Source organism: Vipera ursinii, assembly GCF_947247035.1.
Source record: "Vipera ursinii genome assembly, chromosome: 3".
NCBI lineage: Eukaryota > Metazoa > Chordata > Lepidosauria > Squamata > Viperidae > Vipera > Vipera ursinii.
The window spans coordinates 212,478,132-212,497,684 of record NC_139516.1 but is presented as its reverse complement, the minus strand read 5'-3'; the positions used below and the strand labels follow the sequence as shown (position 1 = coordinate 212,497,684).

At 56.2% G+C, this 19,553-nt stretch overlaps 1 protein-coding gene across 1 annotated transcript in view; it reads right to left on the bottom strand.

Annotated features, from left to right (window-relative positions):
* Nucleotides 1-2,508: 2,508 nt before the first annotated feature.
* Nucleotides 2,509-19,553, bottom strand: part of PLEC (plectin) — a 47,929-nt gene continuing 30,884 nt past the window's right edge. Inside the window, exons 28-36 of the mRNA XM_083359165.1 lie at nt 18,825-18,963; nt 18,341-18,697; nt 17,713-17,796; nt 17,499-17,603; nt 17,036-17,134; nt 12,583-15,963; nt 4,253-11,223; nt 3,633-3,740; nt 2,509-3,341 (exon numbers count right to left, since the gene is read on the bottom strand). Of these exons, the coding sequence (XP_083215291.1) occupies nt 4,891-11,223; nt 12,583-15,963; nt 17,036-17,134; nt 17,499-17,603; nt 17,713-17,796; nt 18,341-18,697; nt 18,825-18,963 (10,498 nt within the window). The 3' untranslated portion in view covers nt 2,509-3,341; nt 3,633-3,740; nt 4,253-4,890. The remainder of the gene's footprint in view (nt 3,342-3,632; nt 3,741-4,252; nt 11,224-12,582; nt 15,964-17,035; nt 17,135-17,498; nt 17,604-17,712; nt 17,797-18,340; nt 18,698-18,824; nt 18,964-19,553) is intronic.

The window sequence follows — 19,553 nt, the reverse complement described above, 5'->3', positions numbered from 1 at the left end:
GAGTTCCTGCTTTATTAAACCAGCAGAATTCTTTAAATTCCGGGCGTTCCTATGAAAAGTCTGATCCTCAGGATGAAAATATGTGGGAGTGGCTCTAACAGGAGATTTCTGAGGACTTCCAAAAGCATTTGTTGATCACCAGGGTGGAAAATGTTACCAAAGTATTTCCAAAGAGTTTGGACTTCACCAGCTTGCTGTCAGGCAGATCATGTGCAAATGAGCCAATTCAGCACCAAGTGGTCAACCAAGCCGAGTCACCCCAAGAGCAATCCTCCAGATCTCAAGAACCTGAGTAGCCTCTAAGCCACTCAAGGTCTCTCTTGCATTGAATTGAATAGAATAGAGCTGGAAGGGACCTTGGAGGTCTTCTAGTCCAGCCCCCACTCAAGCAGGAGAACGTATACCATCCTACAACTTCTGGTGGCAAGCTGTTCCACTGGTTAATTGTCCTCACTGTTAGGAACTTTCTCAGTTCCAGGTTGCTTCTCTCTTTGATCAGTTTCCAACCATTGTTTCTTTGTCCTGCCCTCTGGTGCTTTGGAGAATAGTTTGACCCCCTCCTCTTCTTTGTGGCAGCCCCTCAGACACTGGAACTCTGCTATCATGTCTCCCGTTTCTTCTTTTCTTTAGACTAGCCAAACCCAACTCCTGCAACCAATCTTAGTATGTTTTACTCTCCAGGCCTTGGGTCCTCTTAGTTGCATTGGCGAATGTCAGCGTTCACGAGACCCCCTCAGGGGACCCCTGAACAAGAGTGCAAGCAGAAAGCCAATAGCCTCCCAGAAGAACATGGCTGCCCACGTGCAGTTTGTGAAAGACATCTGGATAAGCCAGAAAGGAGAATGTTCTGAGGACAGAGGAGATCAAAATAGGACCTTCTGGAGCTGGACCTGAATGAAGAGCGTGACCCTTGGCGGAGGGTGAACGCTGCACTCAGCACAAGGACCTCGTCTGTCTGTAGTGGCATCTGCTCTGCAGTCTCTCTTGCCACAGCTACGAATTCTGGGTTGTGCCAGCAAATGCTGGGGTCTCTGTCCATGAACTGAAGGTCAAGAGAAACTGGGCCACACAGTCAGACAGTCACCCACAGCATCCAATTCACACAACCAAGGAATGAGGTTAACCCAACAGAAGTGTTGCGGGAGGGCGCCTGACGCAGCAAGGTCGCGCACGGAAGACCACCGATGTCCCCGAGTGGAGGAGGGGGCTACGAGCCATCTGGTCTCCTTGAGATGGGTGGCATAAAATTTTAATAAATAAATGTTTTTGACATATTTAATTGGGTTCTCTTTATCTTAAGACTTGTGTAGGGAACGGTTCACATTTTAGGTCACCTTTATGCAGAAATATTGAAAATTCAAAAGGGTTGACAAACTTTTAAGCACCGCCGTATGCATTTCCCACTCCCAGCACTGGAGCCAGGAATCTGGACATTCCCTCTCCCAGGTTTTAAAAACACCCTTCTTTTTGTTTTGTTTCCAGAAGTTCAGCTTTCTTAGGGCAGAGCCCAACCGAAAGCATCCACCTCGCTGGGAAAGAGGGGGTGCTGCATTCGCACGCAGGGCTCCCGGGAAAGACGGACGCCCTTCCTTTCCTAAGACTGGCTGGATGCCACAGAGGTCACTGAACTGTGGATCCTGGTTCTCTGGATGTCAGCCATGAACCCACAAGCTGAGTTTGCCTAGCTGTTTGCTAAACCACACCCTGACACACACGCACACGCGCACACACACACACACACACACAGAGGGGGGGGGGCAGGGAGGCACAGAAACTAACAACAACCGGGATGCGGTCCTGCACTAAGCTGCCTAAACGCTTCCCCAGCCCAAAGCTGCTGCCGCTAGCAGTCGGGGCCTTTGGCCCTTGTGCAGGTGAGAGGCAACAAGAGCATTTCTCAGAGCACCTTCCAGCAACCAGCGAGACTCTCAGTGCCCGGTAGCTAATTAAGCCCCCCCCCCCCCCGTCAAAACTGTGGCAAGAGTCACCCCTCCCCCTCCAGCCTCCTGGGAAGAAGAGATTAGTGCCTCCTCACTTGTGCGCACAGCACACAGAAACGGCCCATTCATGCTCGTCCACCCGAAGCCTTTTTTCTTCCTTGGGGCTCCCCCTCCCCCCCTTGCTGCCACTAGCAGAGGCTTCTGAAAAGCCTGGGAGCCGTAAAAGGGGGGCCGGGGAGGGGGCTCCAGAGGGCTGGGAACGGCAAGGCACAAAGAGGCCGGATCCTGCTTTTCCCAGCAGCGAGACCCCCAGGCGACCCTTTCCTTAGGAAGCAGCGCTCAGAAAGCCTCTGACAGCAGCCAACGGGCCCTTTGCAAAGGGGAGGGCGGGGGGGCGGGGGCCTAGGTGAAAACGTTCTGCCTGGAAGGAGTGCAAACACAGCCACAGTCCCAGGTCAGGTTGCAGGAACTGGTCCTTTGCACGACTTTGAGTGTTTCACCCTGTGCTGCTGGCTCAGGGCCAAGAGAGGGCCAGGAAGTGGGAGGGGAACAAACCACACAAAGCCGGTTCATTAAATCGCCTTTACTGCTCTCCCAGCCGAGGGGCCGCACTGCAGGTTTTTACAAACACTTTAAGCTATTTACAAGTCGGGTGTAGTGTTTTCCTGCCCCCACCCAATAGAGAGGAGTCTGAAAGGTCTAATCTAGAACAAGGTGAGCTCTGGGCACAGGCTGCCCAGCAGGCCACTGGGTGGGGGTGGGGGGGGTGAGGAGGAGAAATGGACAGGGGCTCCCCCAAGTAAACACAGCATGCAAAAACAAAACAGCAGCTGGCAATGAGGACGAGAGACAAATGCCAGGGATGGGATGGCTGGATCCAGACGCAAATAAGAAGCTGTTGGAAGGGGGGGGGGCTGATGGGGCTGGGGGGAGGGGCTGCTGCAGGACTGCCTTTTCCACCTGAAGGGGGGACCGGGGTGGGGAGATGTCCGTGCATGGAAGGCCCTGGCACTGGGTGAAAAGGCCCCCTCTCGGTTGGCAACAGCTCTGCCTCGAGAGGGACCGCTGGCTGCAGAGACCGGCAACGGGGGCTCCCTGAGGTGGGGGGCAGAGACAGGCAGCGGCTGCTGTCAGCACGGCTGCTGCGGCATTTCCGGGCCAGCCTCCTGCCGACAGCGCAAGGATGGCAGGCAGACCTGGCCAGGACAGTCCCGGGACTCCAGGGCGGAGATCCGCCCCACCCGAGGCACAGAGGAGCGGCCGTCTGGCTGGTGTTGGGCGGAGGGGCAGTCTCAGGGAGCTGCCCTCTCCTGGCCACTGCAAAGGGAGGTGGTGGGGGGCTCAACCCGGGGCAGGAGTTCCACGGTAGCCGGGAAGGAGTTGGGAGGACATCCAGCAACACTAAAAGAAAGTCAAGAAAGAAACAGGATGGGATGAGACCAGAGGAACCACAAATGAGATGATGCTGTATCACATCAGGGCAGTGGGGATGAGCCTAACCCCCCCCCCCCCGGCTGCAGCCCTTTCCCAGCTCCTCCTCCCGGGAGGGAGGAAGCACAGGCCGGAGCCTGGCAGGTGGTGGGACAGCTGGCCTCCTTCCTAGCCTCACGGCTTTCAGAGTTTCACCTCCAGCTCACCAGAAACAGAATAGGAGGGGGGGGAGCCCAGGAGGGGCCCCGGGGCCACAGTTACCTCTTGAGGAGCAGACCGATGCGGGTCTCCCAGGGAGCCGACGACGTTAGACTTGCTAGCTTCTTGCAGGGACAAGGAGTCTTCTTTGGCGGGCCTAGAAGAAACTGTCTGAGAGAAAGAGCAGACATCATGAATGAGCAGCCAGGTGAGGGGGAGCAAAATCCGGGGGTGGGTGGGTGGGGTGTCACTAGCCTCTTTCTTGTCAAAAGACCCACCCCAGATCAATGCCACCATGGCAGAATGCCACACAGGAGCATACTGAAAGTAGAGAGGGGGGCACAGCCCCACCTCCTGGAGATCTTACAGGTTGCAGGGACAGCACCCGAAATGTGGGTCTGAAGGCTGCCCCCCACCCTGTGCTCCCAACCACCCGCAAAGCCAGTCTGGACCAAGGCGCTTCCCGGCCAAGACTGCCAGCTGCATGCAGTGCCCCCCACCCTGCCAAGCTTCCCAGCAAGAGGGGACAGAGCGGAGCCCAGAGGAGGGCCAGGGTCCGCGGAGCCAGAGAGCACCAGAGGCAGCCAGGGAGGAGAGACGGGAGAGGAGCGGCAGCGGTGGGCAGGTGGGGTCTTCCGAGGGGCAGCAGATTTGCAGCAGTGTAGCAGGACCCCTGCACTTACGGTCCGAGCGCAGAGTCGCCTGGGTGTGGAGGTCGGCCAGCAAGGAGGTTGGTGGAGCAGCACCCAGGAGAGTCCTGTGCCCATGACGGAAGGCCAGAATAGAGGGCAGCCCAGGCCACGGTGGAAGGAGCCGGGAGGGCAGATGTGCGGGAGATGCTCCCGTCGGCCGGTCCTTGTGGAGGCACAGACATTCTTTGCATAGGCAGGTGATCTGGAGGCACCGCAGAAAGGAGAAGTGAAGAGGAGGAGGGTGGCTGAAAGGGTTGGCGCCAAACAGTGGCAAGGGCCTGGCATGGTCGAGGGCTGGTTGGGAAGGAAAGGAGCAGGCTCCAGGGGGCATGAAGCGGCGTGGGGAGCACTGATGCGCCCGCATTCTCTATCTCTGTCTCTCTCAATATACAAATACTGTCAGAACCATCATATATATTAATATATTAGTGTAGTCTTTTTGGTTAAAGTTTAGGCACTGCTTTGGAAGGAAACTCTGTGTTTTAAAAAAGAGCAACAGTAGTAGTAATAAAAATATTGGCAGAATTAGCCAGTAGCTTGATCACATGCAGAGCGAAAGGAAGGCCATGTCATCTCGGCTTGGGAAGGAGGGGGGAGGGGGGGAGGGGGGGAGGGGCAGGGAGGGCCCTTCAGGCCACAGGCAGCTGTTTTCCGGGCAGTTCAAGAGGGGGACAGTTTCCTTTCCACCCACAGCTCCCCTTTGGGTATGCCAGGGTGCCACGGAGGTCAGCTGCATCTGCGCTGTCGCTGCTGCTGCTGGGATCTGGTGCGTATCTGCGGCCATAACTTGATGAGCTGTAGGAGGAGGAAGCGAAGGAGACGGAGAAGCCGGAGCCGGTGGCATCAAAACTTCCTCGCCTGGAGCCCGATCTGGAACCTGTTCGTGAACCTGGCCGGGAGCCAGAGGTGGAACCGGAGCCACTGACGTTGTAAGGACTGTAATAGCCTTTGCTGGACTGTGAGGAGGCTTCCAGGAGACGGAGGCCTGTCCCTTCTTCAATCATGCTCCTGTCCATGGCGTCCTTGTAGGAGATTTTCAGCTTGGTTTTGGGACAGGTCAAGTACTTGGAGTAAGTGTTGACGTCCCGAAGCTTCTGGGCAGTCCGTGCATCAACGGTGTTCTTCTGCAAGGCCTCATCGAGCGAGACCCGTCCAGGCACCTCTGGCTCAATCAGCCCACCGGTCAGGTACTGGACTTCCAGGAACCGCTGGCCGGCCTCATAGTACAGCCAGCCCTTCTTCAAGGCTTGGGCAGCAGACATTTTGGTCTTGGTTCTTGGATCCTCAAAGCCATAGAAGGCCTTTTGAGCCAGGTTGATTCTATCTACCATGATCTTGTCGACCAGGCTCTTATTAACAGCATCTGCGACGGGGAACTTCTCCCCTGAACTCGGGTCAATGATCCCACCTGTGCAGGCCTGGGCCTCCAGTAGCCTTTGGCCTGTAATGTTATCTACCAGGTTGCGGCGCATGGCTTCCGTAATGGACACTTTTTCCAGGGTATCTGTATCCAAGATGCCGGCAATCGGGCCAGTCTCCTCAGCGGGATCACTCCAAGAGGTCAGCTGGGGCCTTGCATGAGCAGGACTCGCCGAATAGGAAGAAGAGGAGCCCACAGAGGAAGATCTGGATCGGAATCCACTTACATTGCCAGACAACATGTCTGCAAACTCAGTAATGGACAAGGTCCCTGAGCGATACTGGTCCAGGGCAGACTGGTCTATCAGGCCTTTGGCCAGGGCCTCATCTATGTCATACTGCCGTCCTGACCTCCGGTCAATGATCATGGACTTGACCACCCCATCCGAGGAGGAGATAGTGATTTCCTCCCATTCACACTCTTGTTCAGAGAGTTCCAGGTAGGTCTGGTGGTCAATGAGGCCTTTGCGGTAGGCTTCATACACCGACATTTCCTTCCCAGTCTCTGGATCCACAATCACCACCCTGCGCTTGCGGACAGAGGATTTGGACGAGGTCTTCCTTTCCCGCTTCTTCTCTTTCAGGGGCAGGAGGCACAGCCCAGTCTCAGGGTCAGTGATGCACCTTTCCATCAGTTGCAAGTAAGTCAGGTTTTCTTCAGTGTTTGGGTCAAAGAATCCCTTGGTGTCGTCACTTGGATCCAGGAGGATTTCATTCATTTCCTCGTCAAAAAGGCCTCTCTTGTACGCTACTTCCACTGGCAAGCGATGGCTCTCCTCGGGATCAATAATACCTCCTGTAGCAATTTGAGCTTCTAACAAACGGATCCCATGATCTTTCAGGATCAGCCCTTTCTTCATGGCTTGGAAAAGGGATATTATCTTGCCAGAGTAAGGGTCCTTATAACCTATCACTGCCCGCTCAGCTGAAAGCAACTTATCTTTGAACTCCGGGCCTACGATGCCCATACGCACCGCTTCCTCCACAGTCAGCTTGAGGCCTTTGATGGGGTCAATAACATACCCTGTGGCTGCCTGGGCCTCCAGCAGCTCAAAAGCCGTCCCTGGCCGGAGAATGCCTTTCTTCATGGCTTGATATACAGACAACCTTTCCTTGGTTGAGTCCATGTAGACTCCAGCAATACAGCTGGTGCCCTCTAAGAATTGCTGCAACTTTTTAGAGACCTCCTCCACTGAGGTTAGGCCTTCCTGGAGTCGCTGGGCAGTGGCTTCATCCATGACTTTTGATCGTACCAACTCATCCACTGTGATTTGCTTCCTCAGCCCCCTGAAAGTCAGCTTCCGAGTGTCACAGAGGGGTAGGAGAAGGCAGCCTGTATTCTCATCCTTCTTACATCGCTTGAGGATCTGAGCATAGCTGAGCTTTTCATCTGTGGAGGGGTCTATGTAGCTGCGGATCTCACTGGGCTCAGAAAGTCTGTCAAAGGTCTCCAGATTGAAGTAGCCACGTTGGTAGGCAATTTCTAAGGGCAAGTGAAAACCCAGGTACGGGTCTATAATTCCTCCTGTGGCCAGCTGGGCATCTAGCAATCTGAGGGCTTCTTCAGATGGAATGAGATCCTTCTTCATGGCCTGGAAGAGAGAGATTTTCTGCTCGCTGTAAGGATCTCGGTAGCCTGTCACAGCTCTTTCAGCAGACAGGAGTCGATCGTGCATTTCTGGTCCCACCACCCCTTTCCTCACTGCCTCATCTACTGTAAGTCTGTCGTTCTTCATAGGATCAATAATAAAGCCAGTGGCAGCCTGGGCTTCCAGCAAGGTTCGAGCAACTTCAGGGCTAATCAGTCCTTTTTTGAGGGCCTGGTAGACACTGACCTTCTGCTTGCTAGATGGAATGTAGATGCCAGCAATACAGCCAGTACCATAAAGATATTTCCAAGTGGTCTCTATCTCCAGAATCTCTTGGATGGTCTTGGAGCCCTGCTTCAGGGCACTGAATATCTCGAGAGAGATTATCCTGGCCTCGTAGAGATCTTCAGCGGTGATGCGGCGCCTAATGTAATCATAGGATGTAAAGTCTTGCTGGCGGACGATCTCCGTTTTCTCTATAATCTCAATGATGATGATGATCATGCGTTCCTTTGTCAGGCTGCCTAAACGGAACTCTTCCATCAATTTTTTACGTTGCTCTTCAGGGAGGAGATTAGAATTCATAATTTCCCAGAGGGACATGGAGGAGCCAGCATGGTCTCCTACTGGAATGTCAATTTGTGTTTCTTCAAACATCTTCTTGGTTTCTGCCTCAGTGTATACTTGGGTTCTTTCCACCATCGCTGGCCGTTCAGGCTGCTTCAAAGGCAGAAGATAAAGGCCGGTCTCGGGGTCCTCAATGCATCTCCCTTTCAGCTGCAAGTAGGTAAGATTCTCCTGGGTGTTGGGGTCAATGAAGCCCTGGGTATCATCTGAGGGATCTGAGAGAGTTTGGTTGATTTCTTCATCAAAGTAGCCGCGCTTGTAGGCCACTTCCACAGGAATACGGTGGCTGTGTACGGGGTCTATAATGCCCCCGGTGGCAATCTGAGCCTCCAGCAGGCGGATGGCATGCTCGCGGACAATCAGCCCCTTTCTCATAGCCTCAAAGAGAGAGATGGTGTTCCCAGAATAAGGGTCTCTGTAGCCGGAGACGGCCTTCTCAGCAGAGAGCAGCTTTTCGTGAAGCTCTGGTCCCACATGGCCGGCTTTCACTGCTTCATTGACGTGCAACCTCTGGTTCCTTATTGGGTCCACTATAAACCCGGTGGCTGCCTGGGCCTCCAGGAGGACAGTTGCTGTGCTGGGCAGGAGCAGGTTCTTCCTCAGTGCCTGGTAGATGCTCAGCTTCTCCTTGGTTTCTTCCACATAGATCCCGGCAATGCAGTCACTCCCCTTCAGGTACCTCTTCACCGCATCCTCTTCAGCAATGTCCTTCACTGCCTTCTTCCCTTCTCTGAGCTGCTCGTACTGCTGCCTGCTGAGGACCTTGGACTCAAGCAATTCACTAGCAGGCACTGGTGCTCGCAGGCCACTGAAGGTCAATTTTTCTTGTTTCTTGGCCTCGCTCTCTTCAATAATTGTAATAATTATCTTAATGACCTTCTCAATGGTGACTTTGCCAATCTTGAACTGCCGTATCAGCTCTCTCCTCTGCTCTTCAGTCAAATATTCTGAGTGGATCAGCTCCCAGACCGTCACTGTCTTGCCCTTTTGGCTGCCAACAGGAACTTCAACTGTTGACTTATCAAAGGATTCTTTGACGGCACTATCTGAGTAGAGCTCCTCCTGATGACGCTGTATGGCCTCATCTGAAAGGCGGAGCAGGTGGAGGCCTGTCTGCTTATCCACCTGGCACCTCTTCAGCAGCTGAGCATAAGTGAGGTTTTCTTGAGCATTGGGGTCGTAGTACAGCTTGACATCGTCAGCCGGATCAGAGAAGGCCTTCTTCATTTCTTCACTGAAGTAGCCCTGTTTGCAGGCAACTTCAAGTGGGAGGCGATGGCTGTGCACGGGATCAATGATGCCTCCAGTGGCAAGCTGAGCATCTAACAGCCGGAGCCCGGTGTCCTTAGGAATGAGATCTTTCTTCAGTGCTTGGAAAACGGAGACTACCTGCCCTGTATAGGGATCCTTATAGCCGGTTACAGCCCTCTCTGCAGAGAGCAGCTTCTCATGAAGCTCAGGCCCCACCATTCCTGCTCGGACCGCTTCATCCACAGGAAGCTTCTCGTTCCTCACGGGATCAACGATATGCCCAGTTCCAGCCTGGGCCTCCAGAAGGATCAGGGCCGCCTCAGGTTTCAACAGGTTTCTTTTCATTGCATCTGCAAGAAGTAACTTTTGGCCTGTTGACTCTACCAAGATGCCCGCAATGGTGCCAGTACCTTCCAGGTACGTTTTTATGGCATCCGTATTGGCAACCTCCTTCACCGTCTTCTTGCCTTGGTGCAGCTGATTGTAGAGTTCTTTGCTGAGGATTTTGCTCTCCAGCAACTCAGCTGCCGGCACTGCAGCCCGGAGGCCTTCAAAGCAGAGTTGGTTCTTCTTCTCACTCTCTTCAACAACAGTAATTATGATCTTAATTATCTTCTCCACTGTGATCTTCCCAGTCTTGTACTGACGCAGGAGCTCCCGCTTCTGGTCCTCAGTGAAATACTCGGAGTTGATGATCTCCCAGATGGTGACGGTCTTTCCCTGGAATCTGCCAAAGGGAGCAGAGACAGTGGCTTTCCTGAACATGTCCTTGGCCTCTTGATCCGTGTAGACCAGCTCCTGTCCTCTGGCTACTTTGTCTGTCAGTGGCAGGAAGATTAGCCCGGTCTCGGGGTCAGTCATGCACCTTTCCATCAGCTGCAGGTAAGTAAGGTTCTCCTGGGTATTGGGGTCAAAGAAGCCCTTGGTGTCATCTGTGGGGTCTGAGAGGACCTGTTGCATCTCCTGATCAAAATAGCCTCGCTTGAATGCGATGTCCACAGGTAGGCGGTGGCTATTGATAGGGTCGATGATGCCCCCGGTGGCAATCTGGGCCTCCAGAAGCCGAATCCCATGGTCTTTAACAATGAGGTCTTTGGTCATTGCCTGGAAGAGGGAGATCTTTTCACCTGTGTAGGGATCCTTGTATCCAGTCACCGCCCTCTCTGCAGACAGCAATTTATTGTGCAGCTCAGGCCCAACCACACCTTCCTTTACTGCCTCACTGACAGAGATCCTCTTGTTCCTCATGGGGTCTATCATGAAGCCAGAGGCCGCCTGAGCTTCCAGCAGGATGAGGGCCGTGCCTGGACTGAGGATTTGCTGCTTCATGGCCTGGTAGATGCTCATTTTCTCATTGGTGGGCTTGATCAGGAGCCCCGCAATGCTACTGTTGCTGCCCTGCAGGTACTTCCTGATCTCCTCCATCTGGGACACCTCCTGCACGGACACTCTCCCGTGTACCAGATTCTCCCAGGTTTCTGGGCTCAGGATGCCAGCCTCTGCCAGCTTCTTGGCAGGTACCTTCTGTCGAATGCCATCAAATGCCAACTCAGGTTCGCCATTTTGAGAGAGACCGTCGAGCACGTCTTGACCATTGGGCAGAGCTGTTACTGCAGACACGACTGACTCCTGGGGAAGCTCATCGGTCTGGATCATGATTTCTCGGGTCTGAGCCAGAGCAGCCTGTTGCTCCTCCTGCAGCTGCCTCAGTTTCTCCCGGAGCTTTTGGTTTTCCTCAGCCAGAAGCTTCTCCTGCTGCCGACGCTGCTTCTCCAACTGCTGGAGCTCCTCCTGCTTGCGACGGACACTCTTCTCCGCTTCTGCCTGCTTTTCCCGGGCATCCCTCAAGGTGGCTTCCAGCTGCTCCTTCTCCTGCTCCATCTGCTTCTGCTGACGTTCCTGCTCAGCCTTCAGGCTTTCAGCTTTCTTGAGCTCCTGCTGAAAGAGGCTCTCCAGCTTGGCCTTCTCCTCCTCCACGAATCTCTCCTTCTGAAGGAGGGTGTCCTTCTCGGACAGGAAGGTCTGCTGGAGCAGCTGTGTCTCCTGGCGGAGCTGTTCCTTCTGAGCAGTCTGCATCTGGATTGAGAAGAAAGCAAAGTGTATCAGCCAGATGTTAAAGGAGAGAGTAAGGGGGGGTGTCATCTAAAAGGCATCCTGTCGGGCCACCACAAAAGGAAAGAAGCCCTCTGGGAGGAACTACCTGTCATGCCAACATCAAGGAACCAGGAGACAGGGAGATGGGGCCCTTTTCGTTTCATTTTACGAAAGACTACCCTGTTCCTTCTGAACGGGCCTTGACGTCAGAGGGACCCTCCACTGACTGAGCACAAAAGGTACTTTCCCGGAGGAGAAAATTAGTGAAATGGGGAGTGGGTTGGGCGACTTGTTCCCAAACCCATCGCCAATTCATAGACCCCCTTCAGTTTAATGCAGGGGTCTTCAAACTTGGCCCTTTTATGACTTGTGGACTTCAACTCCCAGAATTCCTCAGCCAGCATGCCTGGCTGAGGAATTCTGGGAGTTGAAGTCCACGTCATAAAAGGGCCAAGTTTGAAGACCCCTGCTTTAAAGCCTCTGAACAAAAAATCCCTTTGAACAACCACCCTGACTTGGCCAGCTGCTGCCACCTGCGTGGAGTCACCTTCCACACCTGAAAGAGAGCTCCGCCACTTTTGCCCACCACTTGTGGCAGAGATCGTTGGAAGTCCTCCCCAAGGAACCCCCCACGGGGGCCTCCCCAGACCGGTTCCCAAGAGGGCATCGCCTGTTGATGGGTCAACACTCCCCTCCCCCGGCTGCCTTCCTTGCCCACCCTCTTCTCAGCTGTCATTGCCAGTTCTGCCAAAATTCAGAGAGACTTTGACAGAAACGGTAAGAAGTAGTTGTTGGAATCAAGAGACTCCAGAATATCCTCTGTGGTTTGCACGCTCTATTTCAACGGTACACAAAATCCACGTGCCTCATGTTCTCCTTTGCTTCCTTGATGCGAAGAGAATTCGCAGCTGAAATGATCAGCCGTCTTGGCTGTGGGACTACGTAACCAGCCACTTCCTAACGTGCAACTTACCACAACAACCATCTAACAGGCAGAGGGCACTTGGTCATCAGGACATACCTGCAACCAGCAGGGCATCTCTTCTGAACCCTGCCAGGGAAGCAAGAACACCTCCTCCCACTGAGGCCGTTGGGAGAGACCAGTCGATGCTCACACAAAGACACAGCCTGCATCCTGCAGCAGGCCAGGCTCTTGGGGGTGGGGGGGGGGAGAGACCTGGTCCACTGCACTGCATCCAACCCGTGGAGTGGCACCTCTCTCTCCTGCGTGAGGCCACCTCAGGGGGGGGGGGGCTGTGGACTAACCGTCTGACTGGGGCTGACGGGCATCGCTCAGCCTGGGGGTGGGGTGGGGCGGGGAGTCCCAACCAGAGCAGCTACCTCTTCTGCCTTCTGCTGCAGCAGCTGGGCTTCCCGCTTCAGCTTCTCTTTCTCCACCTCCAGCTCAGCAATAGCCTTCCTCAGCCTGCCGGCGTCTTGATCGCTTTGCTGCCTCTGGATCTCCAGGGTCTGCACCAGGGTCACCTTCTCTTGAGTAGACAGCTCCATCTGGTGCAGCTTCCCGCTGATCTCTTCGGCCTGCTTCCTAAAGCGCCTGGCCTCTTCCTCTGCCTTTGCCTGGGCCAGGCTCATCTCCGTAGCTTGCAGCTTCAGCCGCTCAGCCTCGGCAGTGATCTCCAGCTGCCGCTTGCGCTCGGCCTCCAGCGTCTTCTGGAAGCCCTCCGTCTCCTCCTCCAGCTGCAGCCGGATCTGCTCCTTGTCCTCCTGCAGCCTCCGGGCGTGCTCCTGAGCCAGGTCCTTCTGCTTCTGCAGCAGCTCAGCCTCGGCCTTCAACTGAGTGGCTTCCTGGACGGCCTGCATCTTCTCCCTCAGGATCTTTTCCGCCAGAGCCTGCTGCTGGGCCAGATCCTCCTCTGCCAACTTGCGCATGCGGGCAGCCTCCTGGGCTTCCACGCTCAGCCGGGCAGCTTCCTCGGCCACCTGCTTCATCTTCTCGGCTTCCTCGGTGAGGATCTTCTGCACGTTGTCCTTGTCCTTTATGATGAGCAACTTGTTCTCCTCCTCGATGCGGATTTTCAACTTGATCAGCTCCTCCATTTGGACCTTCACTTTGAACAGCTCCTCCTCCACTTGGACCTTCTGCTTCATGGCTTCCGTCACCTCCTCCTTCAGCCGCTGCTGCTCCTCCTCCAAGAGGCTCTTCTGATGGTCTGTCTCCTCCAGCCGCAGCTTGACCTTGGTCAGCTCCTGCTCCACCTGGGCCTTTTGCCGCAGCGTCTGCTCTGCAAACTTTTTGTGCTTCTCCATCTCCACGTCGGCCAGATGCTTCTGCTTGAGGGCTGCCTGTTCTGCCTGGGCTCGCCTGGCCGCCTCCAGCTCTGCCTCTTTGCGGAGCTTCTCTGCGTCCTCCTGGTCCCTGGCTTTGAGCTGGGCCTCCTCCTCAGCTCGCTGCTTCAAGCGCTCGGCCTCGTCCACCAGCTGCCGGGATAAGGTGGCCTCTTGCTCTGCCTTGAGGCGGGCAAACTCTGCTTCCTCTGCTGCTCTCTTGGCTCTTTCGGCCTCCTCCTTCAGCCTGTCCAGGATGGACTTCTCCTGTTGTCTGCTCTGCAGCAACTCCTGCTCCTTCTGGTGCACCACGGCCAGGTGAGCAGCCTCTTCAGCCAGGATCTTCTTCTGGGCCAGCTCCTGGGCCAGCAGGATCTGCTTCTCTGACTCGCTTTCTGCCAGCTCCTTCTGCCTCTTGGCCTCCTCCACCTTGGCCTTCAGGCGCTCTACCTCCTCCAGAGCGGCTTTGCGCTGCCTGGCGGCTTCCTGCTCGGCAGCCAGAGTCTTCTGGAGCTTGGCTTCAGCCTCTTTGCGGCGGTTCTCCTCTTCCAGGGCTGCCTGCCGCAGCTTCTCGCCCTCTTGCTCTGCTAGCTCTTTGCTCCGCTGAATCTCCTCTGCATTCTGCCTGATTTTGGCGAGCTCCAGCTCCAGATCTGCCTTGCCCACAGAGGCTTTCTCAAAGTTGATCTTGAGGATGCGAATTTCCTCCTCAATGATGCGCCGCTGCTTCAAGGTTTCATTGACAACGGTCTTCTGCCTCTCCAGCTCGGTCTCGGATGACGTCTTCAGCTGCGCTATCTTCTCCTCGATGTCCTGCTTGTGCTGGGCTGCCTGCTCCTCCAGGACCCTCCGCTGATAAGCCTCGTCCTCCGCTAGCCGCCTCAGCCGCTCGTTCTCAGCCTCTTTCTCCTTCAGGGAAATTTCTGCTTCCGCCTTGAGGCGTGACGCCTCGTTGATGGCTGCCAGCTTCTCTTTGAGTATCCGCTCGGCTTCTGCTCGCTGCCGGGCAGCCTCCTCCTCAGCCAGCTGCCGCTGCCTCTTGGCTTCCTCGGAGAGAGCACGCAGGCGACCCGCCTCCTCGGCCAGCTCCCGCAACTTGGCGGCCTCGTCCTCCAAGATCTGCTTGGACTTCTCGCTGGCAGAACGCGACTCCTCCTCGGTCCTGGCCTTGCTTTCCAGCAGGAGTTCCATTTCAGCCCGCAGTTTGGCCAGCTCCTCCTCCAGCTCCCTCCGCTTGTGGACAGCCTCGCCGACCTCGCTCTTGAGGCGGAAGAGCTCCTCTTCCAGCAGCAGCCGCTGCTGCTCCCCGTTCTCCATCTCCGACTTCAGGCGGATCAGCTCCTGCTCAGCCAGGAACTTCTGCTGGGCTGTGCCCTCGGCCAGTTTGCGCTGCTTTTCTAGCTCCTCCTCGGCCAGCTCCTTCTGGCGCAGGGCTGATTCCTCTGCCTTGCTCCGCTTCCGGGCCTCACGCTCGGCATCCTCCTTCTGCTTCTCTGCCTCCTCCTGGGCCAGGGACTTCTTGTGTGCTATCTCCTCCGCCTGCAGCCGCAGCCGGAGCGCCTCATTGGCCTTCTGCTGCCACTTCTCCAGCTCCCTCTCGGCCTCCTCCTTGGCCCGCTCGGCTTCCAGCTGCTGTGTCCTCAGGTGCTCGGCCTCCTCCTGGAGATATGTGAGGGTGACATGCTCCTGCTTCAGGGTCAGTTCCAGCTGGGCCGTCTTCTCGGCGAAGGAGAGGCGTCGGCTCTGCAGGTCTGCCTCAGCGCTCTTCTGGGCCGCCTCCCGTGCGACCTGGATCTGCCGTTCCTTCTCTAGCTCTGCCTGTTTCATCCGGCGCTCAGCTTCCTCAGCCTGCGCACGGAGCTGCTGCAGGTCCTCCAAGGCCTTCTGCTTCTCCCGCGCCGCTCGCTGCTCTGCCTGCACCTTCTCCTGCAGCTGCTCCTCCGCCTCCCACTTCTTCTGGGCCTCGTCCTTGACCTGCCTGCGCAGGCGCTCGGCCTCCTCCTGGGCGGCTTTCTTCTGGCGCTCGGCTTCCTCCGCCCGGGCCCTCAGGGCCTGCAGCTCCCCTTCCGCCCCGGCCTTCTGCTTCTGCGTGGCCTCCAACTGCAAGCGGATGATGTGGATCTCCTCTTCCACTTTCCTGTGGCTGATCTCCACCTCCTCGATCAACTTCTGCTTGGCCACAATCTGCCTATCAGAGCTGAGCTTCATCTGCAGCAGCTCCTCCTGGATGTTATGCTTCTGCTGCTCAGCATCTATGGCTGCCAGTTGCCGCCGGCTGACTTCCTCCTGCATGCGCTGCTGCAGGTCCCGGGCCTCCTCCTCGGCCTGAGCCTTGGCCTTGGCATGGGCCTCGGCCAGCTGCCTCTGCTTCTGCAGCTGGGCCTCCACCTCCGCCAAGCGCTTCCGTTCTGCCTCCTTCAGCTGCACTGCTGCTTTCTATGGGGAGGGGGCAGAGAGGAGGGGAGTGGGAGAGAGAGAAATATCACAAGAGCAGATGGGAGGGCCAGGCTTCGGGGTGGGGGCAAGGGGCTCTGGCTTAGGGCAGCAGGCAATGAAGCAGGCACACCCACAGAAAGGATGGAAGCACCAACGGACGGATGGGCACCAGAGACAAGCAAATCCAAGACCAAAAAAGGCACACCTCCACCATGCGCAATGTGCTGCCACCACGCAGCAGAACGTCCAGCAGACCAGGAGTCCAAAAGCTTAGGGGTCGGGGGGGGAGATCCAGCCTGGGGGCATGTGAGGGCAGCAAGAGCGACAGTGGGGATTGTGCTGTCTCACAAGGCTCCTCTCCCCACCCCACCCCCCATTCTCAGCACACAAGGCCAGCATTTGTCTTCCAAGCCCTTCCTAGGAGACTGTAGGGGAGGCAGGTGATTGTTCACACACATCCAGGCCAGGCAGCACACCAAGCGGGGGAGACCTTGCAAGCTAGCAAATCAAGGTGACCTCCCCCTTTGCCCCCTCCTCCTCTTCCAGACCCTCCCCTCTCACCCCGCGGCTCCTCCTCTCCCTCCCTCAGCTGTGTGATCAGTGCAGGACCACTGCGGGGAGAATGCAAAGGCGGGAGAACATGCAGAGCGAAGGAGTACCTGGTACAAAAGCTGCTGCAGCCCCCTCCTCTGGAGGTCAACCCTTCCTTAGAGCCCCACCAACACCAACCAAGCAAGCCCAGGAGGCAAAGAAGCTAGGCTTCCGAAGGGCAGAAACCAAGAGTTAGAAAGGGGAGGAGACCACAGCAAATCTGAGGAAAAGAGGGGCAGGGAGGGGAGCCCCAGAAGCAGCCCCAGACAGAGCAGCAGGAGGAGCAGGCAAAGCAGTCAACCTGGGAAGCACAGCTTCTTCCTGCAGGGCGATGGTGCCCATGCACGAGGCTCCCGCGTGGGGCCACGAACTGCCCAGGGGAGGGACAGGGAAGAGGAACAGCCAATTGGGAGGGAGCAGCCACCCCCCCAGCCCATCCAGAGACAGCCAAGCCATGCTGGGCCCACTCCGGATCCCTCACCTCTTCCTCCTCCAGCCGTCGAAGAGTCTCTGTAATGAACCTGATGTACTGGCTGGTCAGCGTGGTCAGCTCGCTATATTGCGTCCGCAGGTCAACATACTGCAAGGCCAAAGGGGGGGAAGGGGGCTCAGATCAGCTCCGATGGCCTGTTCCTCCCAAGCAAAGGAACACCTTCCGAAGCCTTGGGCTAAGTCCCCAGGCGGGGACACCTGGAAGGAGCGCAGCAGCTCAGGCGCCCCCACTCTCTGCAGCAGCCTCATCTCAAGGGAGGCTGCCGCTGCCACCCCAGAGGCAAGACCCCCAGCTCTGACCAAGAGCGCCCAGCGGGGCCCTTCTCCCTACCGGGCACCTCTTCCTTCTCATCAGGCTAGAATGCCAGGAAAATGCCAGGTTCCTTCTAGAACCTCTGTCCCCACTCCTGGCGCCCTCCCCCCACCAGCCCCGCCCAGGGACAGCCCCTCACCTCCTGGATGGTGCTGTCCGAGACAGACTGCACTTTAGGCTTCTTGGCAGGAGAAGAGACAGGCTCCACCTGGGCTTTGTACGTGACCAGCTGAAGTTCATAATCCTTGAAAAGGAAAGAGGAGTTGGCCTGCTGCTGGAGCCTCCAGAGCCCAGGCAGGGGACCCCAGCCTGCAAAGCCGTCCCCTCAAGCAGGCCCACCTCTCTCCACGTACCTTGATGGCATCAATATACTGCTTGGCCAGGCGGTGGCACTCCTCCACCTTCTCCCAGTTCTGCTCACACTCTTCCAGGAGTTTCTGGGGAAGGAGAGGCGGAAGGAATAAGCGTGCCACCCCTCGCTCCTCCCCCCCCCGCAAGGTCAACAGCACAGGGAGGCCCCACAGCTGCAGAAGAGGCCCCCTCGGACGGAGGAAGTGGCAGCACCCCCCCCAACACAGCACCCTCTCTCCCCCCAAATAGCCCCCGAGCACTGACTAAGGGTCTCAGGAAAGCTCTGGGGCTGGAGACAAGGCAGGGAGGCTTCACACTGTGGGCCAAAGGGGTCTTTGAACTGGAACTCTGCCAGTGTCCAAGGAAACCTAATGGTTGGAAAGGCCCATTTGCTCCCCCTTCTAAAATCAGTGGCCTGAATTTTTCAGCTGTATACAATTACTAACATCTCTTTGTGGGTTGCATTCAAGAGGCCCCTCCCTTTGCAAATGCAAGTCAAACCCAGGCCTGATCTCATGGGACCAACTACCCCAACCCTGGGGCCTCCTCTCAGCCTTGCCAGCCCTCCCGCTACTGGGCTTCAAGGGGCCTTGCCCCAGCCAGGCCCAGTCTCCCCTCGGCCAGCCTTACCTTCTCTTGCAGCAGCTGCTCCCGCACCTGCTGGCTGCTGGTGATGGGCACGGCCTGGAGGGCCTCCTGGCGCTGGCGGGCATCCTGGATCCACTCCATCAGCCAGCTGTAGCTGTTGCGGTAGTAGCGCAGCTGGCGCCCCAGCTGGTCCAGTTCCCGCTGCCGCAGATCAATCTGGGCCAGGACAGCCTGCCAGCGGTCAAGGAGCTGCTGCACGCGATCCCGGTAGCGATCCAAGTCCAGATCCCTCTCGCTGTGGCCTCTCACCATCCTCTCATTCACTTCACTGGCCTTGGCCAGTTCCGCTTCCAGGGCACTAAAGACTGGCTGGTGCCCCTCGACCTGCCCACGCAGCCTCTGCAGGACAAAGACATAGGGAGGGTGGGTGGGGTCAGTGTCGTACGAGCCTTTCCCAGCCACAGCCCTCCCTGATCGGGAGGCCCAATGGTCTCTCCCCCTGACAGTTGTGGGTCTGGCCAATCACCTTGAGCTCTGCCTTGGTAGCCTCAACAACCTTGAGGTCAGATGGCACAGCCTGGACATCTTTGAGCTGCTCTTCGTAGCTCTGGACCAGCTGCTCAGCCCCTTGGGTGCTACGGATGACCAGGTGGATAGTCTTCAGCCTGCGGGAGAGGTGGATCAGCTCAAACACAGCAGCTGGACAAGGTTGTCCATTCAACACAATGAAATTCAGTGTAGAGAAAAATAAGATTTTATACTTAGGCAGGAAAAAACAAATGTACAGGTACAGCTTAGATGTAACCTGGTTGCCAAAAAAGCCAACACAGTGCTAGGCTGCATTAACAGAGGAATAGAATCACGTGAAGCGTTAATACTGCTTTACAAGCCCTTGATAAGGCCACACTTGGAATCCTGCATCCAGTTTTGGTCAGCACATTATAAAAAAGATGTTGAGACTCTGGAAAGACTGCAGAGAAGAGCAACAAAGATGATTGGGGTACTGGAGGCTAAAACATATGAAGGACGGTTGCAGGAATTGGGTAGGGCCAGTCTAGAGAAAAGGACTAGGGGGGGACATGATAGCAGTGTTCCAATATTTGAGGGGCTGCCACAAAGATTGGGGGGTCAACCTATTTTCCAAAGCATTGGAAGGCAGGACAAGAATCAATGGATGGAAACTAATCGAGTGAAGCAATCCAGAACTAAGGAGAAATTTCCTGACAGAACAATTAATCAGTGGAACAACTTGCCT